The 20239-nt window shown below is 42.8% G+C and overlaps 1 protein-coding gene across 2 annotated transcripts; it reads left to right on the top strand.

Annotated features, from left to right (window-relative positions):
• Nucleotides 1-3511: 3511 nt before the first annotated feature.
• On the top strand, nucleotides 3512-5092 carry LOC136490886 (eukaryotic translation initiation factor 2 subunit beta-like). 2 transcript variants are annotated; one of them, XM_066487102.1, is made up of 4 exons: nucleotides 3512-3752; nucleotides 4085-4190; nucleotides 4264-4390; nucleotides 5065-5092. In XM_066487102.1, the coding sequence occupies exons 1-4, from the start codon at nucleotides 3708-3710 to the stop codon at nucleotides 5075-5077; spliced, it is 291 nt and encodes a 96-aa protein (XP_066343199.1). In that variant the 5' UTR covers nucleotides 3512-3707; the 3' UTR covers nucleotides 5078-5092. The 2 variants fall into 2 exon arrangements, with proteins under 2 accessions (XP_066343199.1, XP_066343192.1); XM_066487095.1 differs by lacking the exon at nucleotides 5065-5092 and adding an exon at nucleotides 4730-4814.
• Nucleotides 5093-20239: the final 15147 nt, after the last annotated feature.

Raw genomic sequence — 20239 nt, 5'->3', positions numbered from 1 at the left:
AATCAAAGTTTTGCATTAGTCAAAAAACCACAGGCAGAATCAAACTAAGTACTTTATATGCTACCCAAAGAACTATTGCTGCTTTATTAAAGGCGTGATGAGTTGGGCCCATTCCAAGCTATCCTCGAGGACGACAAGTGAAACAATAAGCATGCAAGACCATCATGCAGTCAGCCCTAGGTACAATATAATACATATATTTGCCATATTCGATTAAAATAGCAACATGCTACAGTTCAAGCATTCCAGGGTAACCATTGTTTAAAAGCAGCAGATCAAGAACACCGATTGACGGCGGATATGCTGCTTGTCAACTTGCTAAAAAAAATCTACGTTGATTGGACATTAGATGTGTGAGATAGGCATAGACAAGGATTTCAACTCTAATCTTCTACAACTAAAAAGAATAAAGTGTAGATATTTTTTGGTGCGATATTTGTTTTGGTTCGTCCGTCTGCCCACGCCTGCTATCCCACGACATCTCCCGCATGCTGCGTTCTTTGGTGCGATTCTCCTTGATTGAATATTGTCTGTCATGTGATAGAGGAATCACGGCAAAATAGGAAGTAGAAAATTATTGTGCTATCCATATACACATTGCATGCTTGCATGCACCAGCATACATGGCAACGAGCAAATAGAAAGAGAATTGACACAGAAGAAAAGAGAATTAAGACAAAATGAACCTCTTTGCATTTCTGAGAATCTTGCCAAATCTGCCTATATTTAATTAGTTTCCCTCTTTGCATTTGCAAAAAGGACAACTTTTTTCTCCTTTTATTTGGTTTCACGCTCACGTGTTCCATCGCCCTCGCTTGCTGTTTCTTGCTGAAATTGCCCTTGGGTTTGTTTATTTTGAATCATTTCCCCATATTCTAATTAAACTATAAAATTTTAAATTAGGATACGAGGTAAGACATGCAAACAGATATTTCAAAACTACCTGTAGAGTCCAAAAAACTTAATAAATAAATCCTTCTAGAGGCAATGCAAATTCTCTCTAATCTTTCATTGGTGTAATTAGTGTTATCATAGTACCCACATGTATTCATGGGAAATAAATCGTGGATAAAACATGTATACTTTTTGGTGCGACATTCCAACATGGGTCCATCGTCCTACCAATATCCTTGAGGCAGATCACATAAAGGATGATAGTCTCTCTATGAGATTGCTCACAAGAGACTCAAACTTATATCTGATCATGTTAATGTTGAATTGCTTTGCATCAAAAGCATTGGCAATGATAAGCGGGGACATAGGTTTTAGTATGCATAGTGGAGAAAAACTCATCCTTGGCCTTCTTAGTAGCTTTTCTGAGCCTTTGCAGTGCTAACTTGTCCTTACTCAGATAGTCAAGAGGTGCACCATAAAATTATGCACCACTAAGAAAAGTGTCACCATTGGTTGCCTTGACCTAAAAAATATGTCGAAATTAAGAATTACAACACCTAATTCAATATCTTGGAACAGACACTCAAGTGGATACCTTATTCTATAATATATAATATATGTCTGTATGGAATAGTCCTAAAGCCACACATATTTATACAGTGAGTATAACATACTTTGTTTTAAAATTTTATGAGAGATTTCTTAAGACACACAGTATTATCCATGTGACAGGCACTAATATTTACATATATACTCGAACCTGTGTGTACAGGATTATATGGAGATGTAGTGGAACTTATTCATGAATTTATTGGCGCATGAAAGAAATAGATATCGGAGAATTCTTTCTGCCGATATAAAATATTATCTTAGTCATATCACGAAAAAGTCTATACAGTAGAGTTTGTGAGCCTGCGACGCCGCGCTCTTCGTGACTGTGTTAATTTCATGAACTTTGCTTTTTGAATTAAATGTGACTTTAACGTCGGTATTTAATTTAACAGTATTGTTATCTTATCGTGCGATCCATGTGTTTTAAGTACAAAAGATTTAGTTATCAAAATTGTGGAACAAAAGTGTGGAACCAGGAATGGCCTTGAAACATGCAATTAAATTCTTACTGATGGTTATCAAAATTTGTACCAGTTCTGCCAAAATTCATACACGACCCAGGTAGTATTTTCAAGATCACATGAAAGAGAACAGATAATTGCCCTAAATTTGTGACAATGAGTAGAACTAGTTTCTATGTCACAACGGTAACAGCACAGTGAGATGAAAAAGGGTTTTATTTTCCTGACTCCAAGCACGATCCCCCCCTTCTCATTTTAGCTATTTTTTCATAACAGCAGCACACGCTAGCAGCCTGTTCGGCTGGAGGAAAACGAAATTTTGCCCTTTGTGCCGCAGATTACAAGTGCGCGCTCCTTGATCAGGCTACTCTGAACGATTGTGCTGATTGATAAAGTATTATCCCGGTGACGTGGCACTCGAGTCTTCCTTATGGACACGAGTTCCTCCTCCATCTTTAGACACTACTTGAAAAAATGGTCATTTTGAAGTATATGTTGGTGCAAACAGTTTCAGTTAGACATTCGATGCTTTAGTAAAGAAGCAGGAGGGTTACTTACACGATTGGCAACAACAGCAGCCAAGCTACTGCCAGCGGTAGTGTCAATTTGCACAGCTCGGGCAGCAGGATCCAACAACGAATCCTCATGATTATGCTCGAAAACAGCATCGGCAAGGAACTTATAAGCATTTTGGTTGTAATACTCTGCAAGGTAGTTGCTACAGTTGGCCCACTCAACAGAACCGTAGAGTAGTAACAGCCTTTCCCAACCCTATAGTTTCCCCAAAACATCATCTGAAACAAAACAATAGCCAAAAAAAAAAAGGGAAAACGGTGTTTTTGCCCCTGTCCAGAGGTTCAATTGTGATTTTACCCCTGTTTTTTCAACTTTGTGATTTTACCCCTATTATTTTGAAACGAAGGAGCCGTTTGCCCCTGGTTTGGATGTCCGTTATTTAGAGACTGATTAAACGATTTAAAAAAAACAAAACACATAAAATCAGATGCAAAATGACTGAAATGCCCCTCCATGTTCGTTTTTATCCGCTCGTTCTCTTCATTGCTATCTGGTGCGGACAGAAGACCGGCGGCCGAGCACCAGATAGCACCAGATTGCTATCTGGTGCGGGGTGCAAAATGACTGAAATGCCCCTGCGCCCGCCGGCCATGGCGCTCCAGCAACCCCGCGCCCGCGCAACGGCGGCCCTCGGCGACCTCGCCCGTCGGTCATGGCGCTCCGGCAACCCGGCATCAGCGCGACGGTGGCCCTCGCGACCTCGCCCGCCGGTCATGGCGCTCCGGCAACCCCGCATCGGGGCGACGTGGGCGCGGAGCGGCCCGGGACGCGGGCGTCGCGGCATCAGGGCGGGCGGCGGCGGTGCTTGGCCGCGGCTGCCGGGGCGCCTGGCGACGTGGACGTGGAGTGCCGTGCGCTCGCCGGAGGCCGCGAGGGCTCGCCCGCGCCGTGCGCTCGCCGGCCACCGCCGCGCTCGTCGGCTACCGCGAGGGCTCGCTCGCGCCGCGCGCTCGCCGGCCACCGCCGTTGGATCGCCACCCAGCTCTGGACCTTCTCACCTTCTCATAACCCTTGCCCCCTTTTCCCAACGCCGCCGTCTCCACTTTCCACTCGCCATGCCGATTTCCCTCGCTCCTCAGACGCCGAACCCAGATTCTAATTCTCTCGTGCGCGTGACATCTAGGTTCCCAGCCGCCTGCAGTGAGTCCAGGGAAGGAAGTCGCCATGGCGGACGACGAGCAGGCGGAGAAGAAGGAGGAGGTCCCCGAGGTGATGTGCTCTCGTCCCCTTCTCACAGCGCATCCAGTTAGGTCCGATTCGGTTGGGTTCTGGCGGCGATAAGCTGGCCAACTGTCGTGCTTGTGTCCGCGTGAGTAGGCCGGCCTGTTCCTGAAGTGTACTGCCTTGTACATGAATCAAGGATTGTTCTTTTTTCCTTAAAGATGGTTGCTATTTATTATAGCCTGATGTTGAATTTAATAATTTGGTGCATGATGTCTGTTAAATTATTTGTGATACTCCCCTAGTAGCATTGTCTGACGGCTAGGATCCTTTTTCTTCCTTGTGCGTTCATGTTGATAGTGTTTATAATTATCTTGCAGCTTGCTCCTTTTGATCCAACCAAGAAAAAGAAGAAGAAGAAGGTGGTGATACAAGAGCCATCAGATGAGGTGGATAACTTGGCAGAGAAGACTGAGAGTTTGACTGGTGTGTTTAGTATCTACAAAAAGTAGAGTAGTTCACTGAAGATATTTTTAATGATATGCATTTATTTATGCAGTAGCTGAGTCTAGTGAACCAAGCTTTGCTCCAGACGATCAAGTTAGAGAGGATGAAGAAGAAGGGATTGTGCTCCTGCCACCAGATACCCTTGGGAAGGAACTGACAGAGATTATAAGTATGAAGAGGTATTTGATACACCCTGTTCGAAATTGCTCATCAACCTGTAGTTGACAGATCATGGGTAATACAGCAAAATTAACATAAATAAAATTTACTTTATGTTGCTATGTGTTATGGTAGAGCCTTTCTCCTGTAGTATAAGTTGTTTGTTTGTATGATTCATTCTATTGTGGTACAGTGTCATTTTGCTGCTCTTAAACGCCATTTTTCATGTGTTTCTTGATTTAGTTTTTGCTTCTCTTCATTTACCTTCCTCCCTCCTTGAAATTATGAGCTTGTTTGGTTAGAGCCCTCACCTAAAATGCCTGTGGCGAGAGTTGCCTGTGTTTGTTGCCATGCTTCAGGCGTAGGCATGTTTGGTTGGTGGCCTGCCAGGCAGGTTTCTCGCCAGGCATTGATCGTGTCGCCAGGTGACCGAAATTGATGGCCTGGATCTGCTGCCTGGCAGGCAGCCTTGCCTGGCGGTAGAATCAAACTTGCCTGTCTGTAATCAATACTCACTAGAATTGCTGTTGCTCTGTCGAGAAAAATATTTTAATGTTAGTATATTATATAAGCAACTTTTCTCTGCCAGTAACGACGTGGCTGTATTTGTTCTCATCAACTTTCACATGTTTTCTTATCCATTCATTTTTGGAAGGACATCTGGTATAATTTTGCCATCATTCTTTCTGTCCAGAGGGAGCGTTTAGCCACCTGGAGATCGCCATCACCTGCATCCTGCCGCCGTCCTGGTACCTAGCTCAGTAGCTCTCGCCTCGCCTGGCATCCAAAACAGTACTCTTCTGATTCCTGAAAGCTGGAGCCAAGTTATGTAATCTCCCGTCCCAGCATTATGAGCCTTTTGATCCCAAAATTTTGAATATTTATCAATATTAAATCTGAGTTCAAATAATTGCAAGTTGTGCCAAATATGTTTGACCAAATTTAATCAATTATCAGCATACAATAAAAAAGTCCAATTCCAAATCAGGGTAAAATCACAATTAGGCATAACAAACAGGGGCAAAATCGCATGGGCATTTATGTCCTTTTGTACAAAGTTTAACACCGTTAGGGGTGGATGACGGAGCAGGGGCAAACTGGTGCTTCGTGAATGACACAGTAGGGGTAAATTCACAAAGTCAAAAAAATAGAGGCAAAATCACAATTTCGATACAAAACAAGGGTACAAACGCAAGAGCCCAAAAAAAAAAAACATTACATACGAAGAAGCATATTGCACTTCCTCTTGTTATTCTTGTGGTGATTAGCTTCTTAGTTACCTTTATTCCTCTTCCTCTTGTTATCCTTTTTACCACCTTCAATTTTCTGATAGTGAGATTTCAATACATCTGAAATGCCGCCCCTGGTGATAGTACAGTGCAGTTGTATTGTCACAATGGATATCAAGAAACAACTAATTCTCTTAGACCATATACAGTTGCATCAACAAAGAAGAAAAATGTATTGAACATCGGTGTTTGCTTCAACATCAATCTTGTGCCCACCACCAGAAGCGGCAGCAGCAGACTCATCTAGCATGTTGAACATAACATCCAAGGTTCGGAACCGCACTATGCGGCTGTCGACAATCACTTCAGGTATGGGGTCATCATAGAAATCTAGAAGCATGTGATTTTTACCCATCCACACACACATCATTTCGGCCTCCTTTGCAATACCCTTAATTTGAAGCCACCCATCACTTTGTAGTTAGTGCCAAAAACAAAAACAGATGGATGGATGATAACAGTAAGTTGTTTTTTCACTACAGCATGTCTCTTTATAGAAAGTGTTTTGTCAAAGGCATTTCTCTAGAGTGCCTTAGTTTCTTGGTGTATAAAGGCATTCCCCCCACGAGTGCACTCCGTCCCTGTCTCTACGCCCGCCGGTCCTTCCCCTGACCCCCTCCTCTCTCTCCGACTCTCCGCACGGGTGACACTCAGAAGCCGGGATGAGCGGCTAAGGACGAGCACGCCCCTAGCGCGGCCCAACATGCAGCAGCCCCATCCGCCGGCCCCTGGCCGAACAACATAAAACACTTGCAACATGACGTAAAGACTGAAAACAGATGAAATATTTGGAACATACACAACATGTGTGTAAAACACATGAAACACATCCAAGTAAAACACTTGCAACTTAAAACCACAATATAAGACTGAAACAACTAAAACATTTGCAATATACTGTTGCAACATATGTGTGAACATATGCAACATCCAGATGAAAAACGATTGCAACATACGTCTGGAAATAGATGAAATATTTTGAACAAATGCTTGCAACATGCCTATGAAACTTGCAACATGTGCAACATCCCCCCAATCTACTTTAAGATCCAACGCTGAATCGACTAGGCCCTCGGAGGGAAATACATTTAGGCAAGATGAAAGAATTGCAACATACAATACTTTAAATATACATATGCAACATAGGGGAGCGGAAGGCCGGGCGGGTCGATTCTAACCGTCAGGGTGGGAGCCAACGGCGAACCGTAGCGCGCGAGCACCACCGGCACCGGTCGCGCTCGTGGGTGCCCTTGGCATGGCTAGGGAAGACCTGAGACACCACAACATGTGCGCCCCAGCAGCCACGGTAGGGTCAGCGGTGCGCGATGATGATGGGGACAGATGGACAACAAGGGAGCGATGTGGCAGAACTGCCCGAAATAACATGCTTTTGGAGGCGTTCGTCTTCCACTAGACACTAAGCACCCCGAAAATTAGCTACCTCGAACAGTTTCGTCGAGCACACCCCGTTGGCGTTGCATGATCATCGCCCTGACCATTTTTGCCCTGGTTTTCACCAAGACGACTGCCCATCCCAGCACTGGTGCTCCCACGACCAGACCTCAGGGTCATCTGTAAACAGATAGGAACCCACCATTAGGGACAAGGCCTCCATTTTTAGAAACAAAAGGCTAAAGAGATGATAAGGCCCAATAAATGGTTACGAGCGAGACTTTTCCTTAAGAGTTAAAGCATGCCTCTTTATTTATTATCCTATCCAAAAATTATACGTGTGGGAGAGTTTAGTTTAAGCAAGATTCTCTCTTCATGATGCATGGATCGATCTATTCGTTCGCTCAAGCCGGAGTATAGCGGCATTCATATAAATTTTTTGGCACATCATACTCTCACTTTCCATAAGCTAACGATTCTTACACAGCGTGAGTTAGTGTACCTACAAAAGATGGATTAGATAAAACCGGTGCCACTATCCTAGATAGACCATATTACTAGGGCTTATACTTATTTACGTAAGTTATCGCATCCTACTTTTCGTAAAGCTTTTGTTGGTCAAATTTTAGGTTTTGAAAAGTGTTTTTAATCTCATAGACTCATTATTGGCTCTGATACCACCTGTGGTAGAACCGTCCAAAATAACATGCTTTCAAAGGCGCTTGTCTTCCACTAGACACTAAGCACCACAAAAGTTAGCTACCTCGAATAGTTCCATCGAGCACACCCCAAGGGAGAACTCGAAACAATCCACGTTTTACATCTAGAATCAAAAAATGAGTACGAGCTTACAATACTTAGTCCATTTTATACAACAAGAGTTCTTAAAAATTATTTATTATAATACCAGAGTTCAGAGTGCAATAATTCAACAATAGAATAAAAATAAGCATCTAGCAAAAATAATATAAATATCCGTCTATGCCCACCAGAAGAATCCTCTACACAAGAGCTACTCCTCAAGCTGCACCTACTATAGGGGTAAAATAAACCCTGAGTACACAATGTACTCGTAAGACTTATCCGACTAGTGTGAATAGTTTCCTGACTCCAAGGAGTATGATAGGCAATATGGTTTTGCGGTTTTCTTTTTGTTTACGAAAAGCATTACTAATTATTCATCCTTACAGTCAAGTTTTATTAGCAGCCATAATTACTTCATTAGCTAACCATTCTAGGTAAGCACCTGTTCTACTTTCAAACAAGGGTTGAGCAATCAGAACCATTTTATCATCTTTCATCTTCCAGTTCTTACTACGGTGCTAGACCATAGCCAAGTCGTACCGTCTCATGAAAATAGCGATTCGCAAACCAATGTATCCTAGCTGGGTACCCTGAAACACACGCCCCATTGTACCCCAGGCACAAACAAGACCAACCCATTCCACTCCTATCATGGGGTCTAGGTTCCTATCCAAACTTGGACTCCAAGCCCCCACACTTGAGACCCGGTCTCAGTATGGTGCTTAAATCTCCACCTTTTCCCATCTCCAATCGGTCGGTCTAGAAAGAGTCGAAACCCATGACAAGAGCGTAATGAGCCTTCTCACTCCCATAAGCAAGTATGTGCTCAGGATAATAAGTTTGTGATCTGACTACCATCCATAGCAACGGATGGTCCTTAATCGATACGAATAGGGAAAACAGTGTAACCAAGATAAGCCCCATTGGCCATGGGACACAACCTGTTACACCCACGAATACCCATACCATATCTCTGCCCTGTCTCTATTTTTTCTTTCACCGTTTTATCATGAGAGTAATTATAATAATCACCTATTATGAGTAATGGCAGGTTACTCACACTACCGAAAACCTAAGCATAGTAGCTACTCGAAATTGCACTAGTAAGACTCCTAGGACAGGTATATCTATGCATGTGGTTTCCATAATATTCATGTAATGTAAATGCACATAACATATATAAACAATGATTATCCAAAAATAAGGGTCATGCACCAGGGCTTGTTTCTTTACGATCTTATGTCTGGCTTGGTTCATATCTTCGTGCTTGGACTTTGCTTGATATCTTAGATCCTCTCTTGTGCTTCTAGGGTTTTGCTTAAGGTGGTGATCATTGGATTATCATGTCACTTTCGTCCAAGTCATGTTTGCACCCTATTGAAGTATAGAATAATTACTTGCAAATTCATTAGTGCAATTTAGTTGTGTTGGTCATCAAACACCAAAATCCAAAGTAAATAGGCCTAGGGTCCATTTTCCTTATAAATTTAATGTATATTGAAACAAAGAGCATTTAACTATCCTAATGCTTAGTCTATTCTAAGGCCACAAAAATTACAGTGAGCACATAATAATACAATGAAGCTACTATAAAAATTTTAGGGCTAAAGCTATCACCAATTTTACCACAAAAATTCCTACAATAATTATCCTAACAATATTAAACATTTTCAAAGGATTTAATAGCTCCTGGTATCAATATGTACATATATGAACTAAATATGCTAACAGATAAAGCACAATTTTAGGAACCTAACAAAATTTATTTCATAATTTTTGGACACCTACATGATTTTATATGATTTACCAAAGATCAGCTCAAAAATTAAATTAGAAAACTATTTCTAATTCCTTAGGAAAAGAAAAAAGAAACCTCCCGCGTGGCCTACGCGAGGCCGGCCCACGATGCAGAAGCCAGCGCGTGTGCTGGCATTTTAGTAGAAAAGCCCCCGCACTTTCTGCTATTACCATGACCACTATGCACCCTATTCCTTTAGTCAGCAATTATGCAGGAAGGCCCCCTGAAGAGACTCATCTTCACATCAGGAAGGTCCCCGAAGCCCTCGCGCTCGCCGGTGCGGTGGTGGCCAACATGGAACCGCTACATCGGCCAACTAGGACCCACACAGACCTAGCTAGGGGGTCGATGCTCACCTACGGATCGTTGCACAATGCTGGACAGCGGTTAGAAGACCAGAGACAAAGTAGGGTGACTTCCTCACATCGGTGGGCAACCTAGGGTGGTGACCACAATCTTTTGGTGTGCCACAGCGCTAAGGAAGCAGTAGAGGTGGCAGGTGAGCATCATCGACTCACCAAGGACCTGGCCGAGGCATGGTTTGGCCAGAGATGCCCCGAGTAAGGCTGACCAAGTACGCACGGCGAGCTCGGCGACGAGCTATAGCGGACACAACCGCGTCAGCAGTATCAGGACAATAGTAGGGGTATGACTTAGGTTCTCATGGCTAGGAGGGGTTCAAGGCAAGTCTAGCGGTGCAGCCAATTTGGCTCGAGGTGGTCGGTGGGAGCTACCCTCGGTGATGGGCGGACTCGGCCTTATCAGCATAGTGGCGGGGAAAAGCTCCAAAATTGAAGCTCAACCAAGCGCCATTCAAGGCGGGGTGGGGGCGGGTAGCTAGGCAGCTAGGTGATGGAGCTAGTGACGTGACCAATCAGGCGATGGTGACTCCTCCCTGCTTGTTTTAATAGTGTGGCTCAGTCCACCAAGGCAGCAGCAAAGAGAGAGGGGAGGGGGGGGGGTAGGTTAGAGCTCAGCTCGTCCTCACCTTGGTGGGACGCGAGTGGCGCGATCAGGGTGCACACACGCAGGCGCTACGGACAAGGCATGCACATGTCCACAACTGACATGGCACGAGCAACTACTATGCCTTAATGGGCAAGGCGATAGCAGGTATGATGATGTGCCGATGCTGTGGATATGCCAAACGTGCAATAGCGGTAGGGCCATCGGCAGGGCGGACGACGGTGAAGAACCACAGGGGGTGCGGATGCAACGGTGAGGTGACGATAGTGCAGCGTGGCCATGGCGGCACCAATGGCGGCAACACGAGGTAGGGCAGCAGGGTGTGGGGCTAGCGGCTCGCTGCGGCCAGCCTTGGCCAAGCCTAGGTAGCCCAACCAACCTAGCATGGCGGCATAGGGTAATCGTGCAGGACACGGCCATGTGTGCGGTGCGGGGTGGCCGCGTGGTGACCGCACGCATGGCGCCAACCATCTAGAGGCTGTGTCATGCACAAATTTTAAAGCACCCAAAACGACTAAACGGTTGCTTCAAGAGCCAAACCATCTTCACCATGCTCAAGAGGGCATATGAGACTACCAAATTGAGCTATTACACTACACCACCCCTTAACCCAATCTCTCAAAATAATTTGTTAAACATAGGAATGTCTAGCTGTTGACAACTTCGAATTTTTCTAAGTTTTTGAGCTGAACTTGATTTCAATTTGCAATTTCTAGGCTAGTAAAAATATTAGCTAGTAATATCATTTTTTGATAGCAAGTATTTCAGTGTCATCTACAAAGTTTGTACTTCAAACTTTATTTAAGTATAACACACATGTTCTATAGTATTTTTGCTTAATAAAAATTGGTTTTCAACCCTACTTGATATACATGAGCTATTGAATCATCTTTCATTTAGCATTTTTATTGATCATTTTAAGTTACAAGAAATTGATCTACACACTTTATCAAATGCATTAACACATAAACATGATGTTCATGATATGTTTTAGTAAATAATTTAGGGTGTAACACCAAAGGTGTTACAACTCTCCCCCCTTAAACAAAATCTCGTCCTAAGATTTCATGTGAGTGTGTAGTGTAGGAAAAGGGTAAGAGTGAGCTTTTAACATAAACTATTACCTAGGCACACCGGGGAGAAGATGGGGATAATGCTCTAGAATATAACTCTCCTATTCCTAAGTTGTTTTGTCCTCCAAATGATTTTGCCATTGGACTTTATAAAATTTCACCACTTTGTTTCTAGTAACTCTCTCTTTTTCATCTAAGATTTTGATAGGATGCTCAATATAAGAAAGATCAGGTTGGAGAGGGAGTCCTTCAATTTCCGCCACTTCCTCAGGAATTCATAAACACTTCTTTAATTGAGAAACATGAAAGACATTATGTACTGCTGACAAAATATCTGGAAGTTGGAGACAATAAGCAAGCGCACCACATCACTCCAAAAACTTATAAGGTCCGAGATAATGAGGAGCTAACTTTCCACAAACTCTGAACTGATGCACACCTCTCATCGGGGATACCTTTAGGTACACATGGTCACCAACTTCAAACTGCAAGGGCCTTCTTCGCTTGTCCGCATAAGTTTTCTAATGATTCTGAGCTATCTTCAAATGACTCTGAATAACACTAACTTGCTCTCGTGCTTCCTTGATAAAATTAGGTCCGAAGTAACCTTGATCACCCACTTCAACCTAGTTAAGAGGTGTTCTACATTTCTTGCCATACAGGGCCTCAAAAGGTGCCATACGAATGCTTTCTTGATAGCTATTATTATAGGAAAACTCAGCTAAAGTCAAGCATTCATCCCACTTTTCTGGAAAAGAGATGACACGAGCCCTCAACATATCCCCAAGTACCTGATTGACTCATTTTGTCTGACCATCAGTTTGTGGATGATAAGTTGAACTTTTGAGGAGACGAGTACCAAGACATTTCTAGAGTTGCTCCTAGAAATGAGAGACAAAGACTAACCCTCTATTAGAAACAATAGTAAGAGGAACCCCATGCAAGGTTACAATCCGATCAAAATACAGCTTAGCATTCTTCTTGGCTGAATACCTTGTATCCACTGGGAGGAAATGAGCAGATTTGGTGAGGCGGTCCACAATGACCCAAATAGAATCATACCCCTTTGCTGTGCGGGGCAAACCCACCACAAAGTCCATGGAAATATCCTCCCATTTCCAAATAGGGACCGACAAGGGTTGTAGAAATCCAGGCGTACGCATATGGTCCACTTTAACTCTTCCACAAATGTCACATTCTGAGATGTATTTGGTAATGTCCTATTTCATATTTGGCCACCAATACAAGTGACGCAAATCATGATACATCTTGTTACTTCCTGAATGAATAGATAATTTGGAATTGTGAGCTTCATCCAAAAATTTTCTCCTAAGCCCATCACATGAGGGAACCACCAATCGGTTCTTGAACTTCACCACACCTTGATCATCAACACTAAAATGAGGACCACGCCCTTCGGCAATTAACTTCTTGATATGCGAGATTTCCAAAGCATCTTCCCTTTGTTCTATAATAATTTGCTCAAGTACATCCGAGACTAGAGCAACATGGGCTAACACCTCAGAATGGTTGAGAGACAAAGATTCTTCTTCAACTTGATGTGACTTCCGACTTAAGGCATCAGCCACCACATTAGCTTTTCTAGGGTGATAATGAACTTCTAAGTTATAATCTTTGATTAACTCAAGCCATGTTTGTTGCCTCATATTCAACTCAGATTGAGTGAAAATATATTTTAGGCTCTTGTGATCCGTAAAAATGTGTACTTTATTTCCAATAGGTAATGTCTCAAAATTTTAGAGTGTGCACAACTGCAGCTAGCTCTGAATCATGAGTGAGATAATTCAACTCGTGCTTTTTCAGCTAACTTGAAGCATAAGCAATCACATGTCCACTTTGCATAAGCACACATCCCAGTCTAGTCCTAGAGGCATCATAATACACATCAAACGGGCTATCAATATCTGGTTGGGCAAGAACAGGAGTAGAGGTAAGAAACTTCTTTAGGGCTTGGAAAGCTTCTTCACAAGGTAGACTCCATATAAACTTGACATCCTTCTGGAGCAACTTGGTCATTGGTTGAGCTATTTTAGAAAAATCAGGGATGAAGCGCCGCTAATACCTAGCAAGACCAAGGAACTAATGAATCTGATGCACTGACTTTGGAGATTTCCAATTTAACATGTCCTGCACCTTGTTAGGATCCACAGAGATGCCTTCAGGTGTCAGGACATGTCCAAAAAACTACACTCGATCCAACCAAAACTCACACTTACTGAATTTGGCATACAGCTTGTGTTCCCTTAATCGAGTCAGTACTATCCAAAGATGTTGTGCATGCTCTTCATTGTTCTTAGAATATATCAATATGTCATCAATGAACACCACTACAAACTTGCCCAACTCTAGCATAAAGACTGAGTTCATGAGTTACATGAAGAATGCAGGAGCATTGGTGAGACCAAAAGACATGATTAGGTATTCATAAAGCCCATACCTAGTAGAGAAAGCTATCTTTGGTATATCTTGTGGCTAGATTTTAATTTGGTGATACCCAGAACAAAGATCAATCTTTAAAAACACTTTGGCACTAGCCAACTGATCGAACAAAGTATCAATATGAGGTAAATGATACTTGTTCTTAATGGTTACCACATTGATAGGGCTATAATCCACACACATCCAAAGAGTGCCATCCTTCTTCTTCACAAAAATAGCTAGACAACCCCATGGTGAAGAACTAGGATGAATGAATCCCTTCTCCATCAATTCTTCTAACTATTTTTTCATCTTAGCTAGTTCCTTTGGGGCCTGCAATAAGGATGCCATGAAATAAGAGCAGTACCAGGTTCTAACTCAATGGCAAACTCCACATCCCTATCTCGTGGTAACCCAGGTAGATCTTTAGAAAAGACATCCAAAAACTCATAGACCACAGGAATAGAGGCAAGATTAGGAGAGGCTTCAGTATGAGCAACAACTGGCAAGGTAGGGACTGAAGGCATAAGGAGAGAATTCTATCCTTAGAAGAAGGAAGCTTCAACTCAATAATTCTCTGCCTAAGGTTCAGGAGTACCCCATAACTTCTCAACCAGTTTATTCCTAGAATTGCATCTATGCCTTGCCCAGGCAATAACATGAACTGGAGATGATAAGAGTAAGTTGCTAGCACTTGTCTCGCTATGTCCATCCGAGTGTTAACCCACAACTATGCACCTGGAGCTCTGATTCTATAAGCAATAGAATAGCCATAGTAGATATATTGTGCCTTTGTGCAAACCCCATACTCATGAATGAATGTAATGCACCATAATCAAATAATACATATGCTCGGTGGGAATCAATGGTGAACATACCAGCCATCATGGGTTCTCCCTTTGAGATCTCCTCAGCCTCAGTGATGTTAATCTGTCCCAAGTGGCTCACAGGCACCTTCTTCCTAATGATAGTCCTATTGACCAGACGAGAGTTGGCTGAAGGCTGAGAAGACTGAGTAAGCTGATTCTAGGGGCACTCACGAGCATAGTGGCTTCCTTGCCACACTTAAAACAAGCACCTGACTTGTTGCCCTATCCCTGACTAGGTGGAACCTACTATGCCTGAGGCTACTGCACCTACTGAGTAGGTGTACGGTACTGAGTGGGAGGTGCCTGGTGAGTCTACTGAGTCTAGCAGGATGACTGTCCACCTAGAGAGTGATAGGGCACCCTCCTCAGAACTTGTACCTTCTAAGACTGTGGGTGACTAGAAGACTCAGTGATCACCCTCTTGCACTTCCACTCAGCCTGAGAGTCATGCTGAAGTCCCTCCATAGCAATGGCAACATTCATCAAAGCACCAAAGGTCTGATAGCCCCCTATATATAGCTTCTCTTGCAAGATGCAAGAGAGACCACAATTGAAATGATCCATCTTCTTCTTATCAGTATCCACATGAGTCCCAACATACTGTGCAAGATGGTTGAACTTGTTCAAATACCCCATCACAGTCATGTTTCCTTGCTTCAGCTCTAGAAACTCGGATAACTTCCTATTTAGCAAACCAGCAAGAATATAGTACCAACAGAAAGTAGTGGTAAACTCCCACCAAGTCACATGGTGGTCCATAGGCCGCATGGCATTGAAAGTGTCCCACCAAACACTGGTAGATCCTAGAAGCTGCTATGCGATAAAGCGCACCTTCTGCTCGTCAGTCACATTGAGCAGCTAAAACTTCTTCTCTGGAATACGAAGCCAATGTTTCACGTCTAGAGGCTCAGTAGTTGGCATGAACATGGGTGGGTGTGTCCCCAAGAAGTCCTGGTAGGAACTAGGCCTCTTGAGACCATGGGCAACAACCCTGTTCCCGCCATTGCAACCAATAGCCTGTGCCAGCATCTCTAGGGCATGGGCCGACTCACGATGAGCAACCAACATCTCAGCCATCATCTCAGCATGGGTTATCAAAGGTGGTGGTGGTGGCGGAGGAGGAGGACCAAGGAATGGGACCTCATGGCTCTTCCCGTTGGCATTGCCATGATCATCGCCACGACAATTTTTGCCCTAGTCTACACCAAGACCATGGCCCATCCTAGCACTAGATCTCAAGTTCATCTATAAATAGATAGGAAGCCACCATTAGGGGCAAGGCCTCCATATTTAGAAACAAAAGGCTAAAGAGATGAGAAGGCCTAATAAATGGTTACTAGCGAGACTTTTCCCTAAGAGTTAAAGAATTTATCTTTATTTATTATCCTATCCAAAAACTATATGAGTGGGGGCGCTTAGTTTAAGCAAGATTCTCTCTTCATGATGCATGGATTGACCTATTCGTTCGCTCAAGCTAGAATATAGCGGCATTCGTATAAATTTTTTGGCACATCGTACTCTCACTTTCCGTAAGCTAACGATTCTTACGCAGCGTGAGTTAGTGTACCTACAGAAGATGGATTAGATAAAACTAGTGCCACTATCTTAGATAGACCATATTACTAGGGCTTATACTTATTTACGTAATTTATTGCATCCTACTTTTTGCAAAGCATTTGTTGGTCAAATTTTAGGTTTTGAAAAGAGTTTTTAAACTTGTGGACTCATTATTGGCTCTGATACCTCCTATGGCAGAACCGCCCAAAATAATAGGCTTTCGAAGGTGCTCGTCTTCCACCAGACACTAAGCACCACGAAAGTTAGCTACCTCAGACAGTTCCATCTAGCACACCCCTAGGGAGAACTCAAAACAATCCACGTTTTACATCTGGAATCCAATAATGAGTACGAGCTTACAATACTTAGTCCATTTCATACAACAAGAGTTCTTAGAAATTATTTATTACAATACCAGAGTTCATAGTGCGATACTTAAATAGTGTAATGAAAATGAGCATCTAGCGAAAACGATACAAGGATCCGTCTGTGCCCACTAGAAGAATCCTCCACACAAGAGATACTCCTCAAGCTGCACCTACAATAGGGGTAAAATAAACCCTGAGTACACAATGTACTCGCAAGACTTACCCGACTAGTGTGAATAGTTTCCCGACTCCAAGGAGTATGATAGGCAATATGGGTTCATAGTTTTCTTTTTGTTTGCGAAAAACATTACTAATAGTTCATCCTTATAGTCAAGTTTTATTAGCAGTCATGATTACTTCATTAGCTAACCATTCTAGGTAAGCACCTGTTCTACTTTGAAGCAAGGGTTGAGCAATCAGAACCATTTTACCATCTTTCATCTTCTAGTTCTTACTACGGTGCTAGACCATAGCCAAGTTGTACCGTCTTACAGAAACAGTGATTTGTGAACCAATGTATCCTAATTAGGTACCCCAAAACACATGACCCATTTGTACCCCAGGCACAAACAAGACCAATGCATTCCACTCCTATCACGGGGTCCAGGTCCCGGTCCAAACTTAAACTCCAAGCCCCCACACTTGAGATTCGGTCTCAGTATGGTGCTTAGACCTCCACCTTTCCCCTCCTCTAATCAGTCGGTCCAAAAAGAGTCAAAACCCATGACAAGAGCGTAACAAGCCTTCTCCCTCCCACAATCAAGTATGTGCTCAGGATAATAAGTCTATGACCTGACTACCATCCATAGCAACGGATGGTCCTTAATCGACACGAATAGGGAAAACAGTGTAACCAAGATATGCCCCGTTGGCCATGGGACACAACCTATTACACCGACGAATACCCATACCATATTCCTGCCCTATCTCCATTTTTCCTTTCATCGTTTGATCATGAGAGTAATTATAATAATCACCTATTGTTTACACCAAAATTTGGAAGTGGAATACAGGAACTCGAAGCTCCCAAAATCGTGTCATCAAGGAATCGATTGCATAAAAGTTGATATCAGCTGATTCAAATACAACACTCAAATCGGCTCTCTTCAGGTGATGCTAGTAGATAATGATAAAAGCTATGGTTGATGTCAGGGGAAAACATATCGAACTCTACAAAAGGGAAAGATTAGGGTCCAAATTATCTTAAATTAGGATTGTTTTATTTTATACCAAAGATTGTAATGAGTCGTACATGAGTAGGATTCACGTTTAGGCTCCGGGTATAAATATTGGACATCGGCTATTGTAAAGGACATACAATCAATCAAATACAATATACCTTTTTCAACTCTAGCCAACCCTTAGGAGTAGAAGTAGAGTAGATCTCGATGAGTTCTTTAGCTAGCAGGGCTGCATCGGTCCGGCCCACCTCCAATTTGTCTATAAGTACCATCATGGCTTATACTTTGGTTTGTATGGCTGCATCGATCCGGTCGACCTCCAATGCAAACTCTAGTATAAGCTAGTTATCGACTCATGTCTAGTTCAAGTACATCTACATCGATCCGGTCAACCTCCACTATTCGAACTAGGTTAAGGTCAAGTTATCGGCTCTATCTAAGGGTGGCGTCCTTCAAGTAGATTCATGAAGTTACCGATATTGCTGATGTTTTTATTATTATTAGCTTGCAACAACATCAATCCACCCGATCAAGATCGATTTAGATCGGCCTTATATCCTTTCAGTCTGTCGTTCGCTTTATTACAACACGATGTTTCTCACTCTGAGCGACGGGTTACGTTTCATCGACTATTCTACTTCAATCTTGATCATGCATAGTACGCGGTTAAGGCATGTGTAATCTTGAAGAGGTTTGCTGGCTAGTTAAATCTATTCTATAGTTCACCATTATGGCTATAACGATCCGGTCGATCCCCACTGATGGCACTATAGATGGGAGGATGCTAGTTAGTAGACTTGTTCTTATTTAGGCATGACCTTAGCTGTTTGCTATGCCTGCATTGACTAAATAGCCGATCGCTTATGTGTTAACGCCTACAGTGTGTGTCCATGATTCTGTTAAGCGTGGGTAGATCTGTGTACTTTAAGGGTTTGATTTGTTGTCTTTATCATGACTGCATCGATCCAGTCAAACCCCACTGTTTGAGATAGTAGGTTAAGTCTGATGAGTCCAAAGGTTTGTCCATGTGAAATAGTCGATTGTTCACACGATGTAGTCCCTTTTCACCTAAATCGGCTATTTCAGCCGATTCATCTGAGCCTTCATGTATAGCATGTCTTTCGGAAAGCCTATCGAAGTATAGATGGTTTTATGGATTCTTCGGTTTTAATTTGTTATTATCATCATAGCTGTCATCAATCCAGTCGAACCTCACTGTTGATTGTAATAGATTAGATTTAGAGCGTTTGTAGATTCATTGGTATTAGATAACCAATTTGTTTGCATGCTATATCTTTTCCTGATTAGATTCATCGGCTCAATGATTTATACTGGTAATATCCACCTAGCTGATGATCTCATTTACATCTATGTGTATTGTACTTATTAACATGAAATCAATCGCTACCCATGAACTTTATAGTCCGTAACAGTCGATTTCTGTGCGTATCAACTATTTAGTCGTTTTTTCCATCTGTCTGCTCTCGAAGTGGCATAGTTGGAACTATCTAGGCACAGACCAGCATGTTCCACCTTAAATTACTAATAAACTTTCTCTCCTTGTTAGTTGCAGGGTTAAATTGACTAGCATGTCTTGGGAGAAATATGTAGGATCGGTTATCCTTGTGTTGAAGCCAAGCGGATCTCTAGCTCCATCGAGCAGATCCTTCTGGCTTACCGTGTGTCGATGCATTTTTCATGCTAACACACATTTTGGCATGCCTAGTGGGACCCCACAATCATCATGGTGGCTTACAACAACAGTGACATCCTTATGGTGCCTTATGAAGACCTATCTGATGGAGATAAAGATGTCATCAGCAAAGCAATAGAAGAATTTCAGAACAAGTGTTTGTTGTCCTACACCAAGACACGTGACAATACAGTTGTTTAGAAATATCCATTATCAAGAGTTCTGTTGCCTGGGGAGATAGATGAAGATGAAGCTGAAGATAGGCATTTCTTTGTAGAAGCTGTAAACAAGTCTGTTCATGATGCCATGTCAAATCATAATGAAGTTTTCTTGAACACATTCCACAACACCATGAAAGAGGTGTTTCATGGGTTTCTAATTGATCAGGTTGGGCCAGCTTATTACAACATTCCACATCCGTCGACTCAGGGGACTAGTCA

Source organism: Miscanthus floridulus, chromosome 1 (genome assembly GCF_019320115.1).
Source record: "Miscanthus floridulus cultivar M001 chromosome 1, ASM1932011v1, whole genome shotgun sequence".
NCBI classification, from domain to species: Eukaryota; Viridiplantae; Streptophyta; class Magnoliopsida; order Poales; family Poaceae; genus Miscanthus; species Miscanthus floridulus.
The sequence above is the reverse complement of the archived record's forward strand: the minus strand, read 5'-3'. Positions and strand labels throughout refer to the sequence as shown.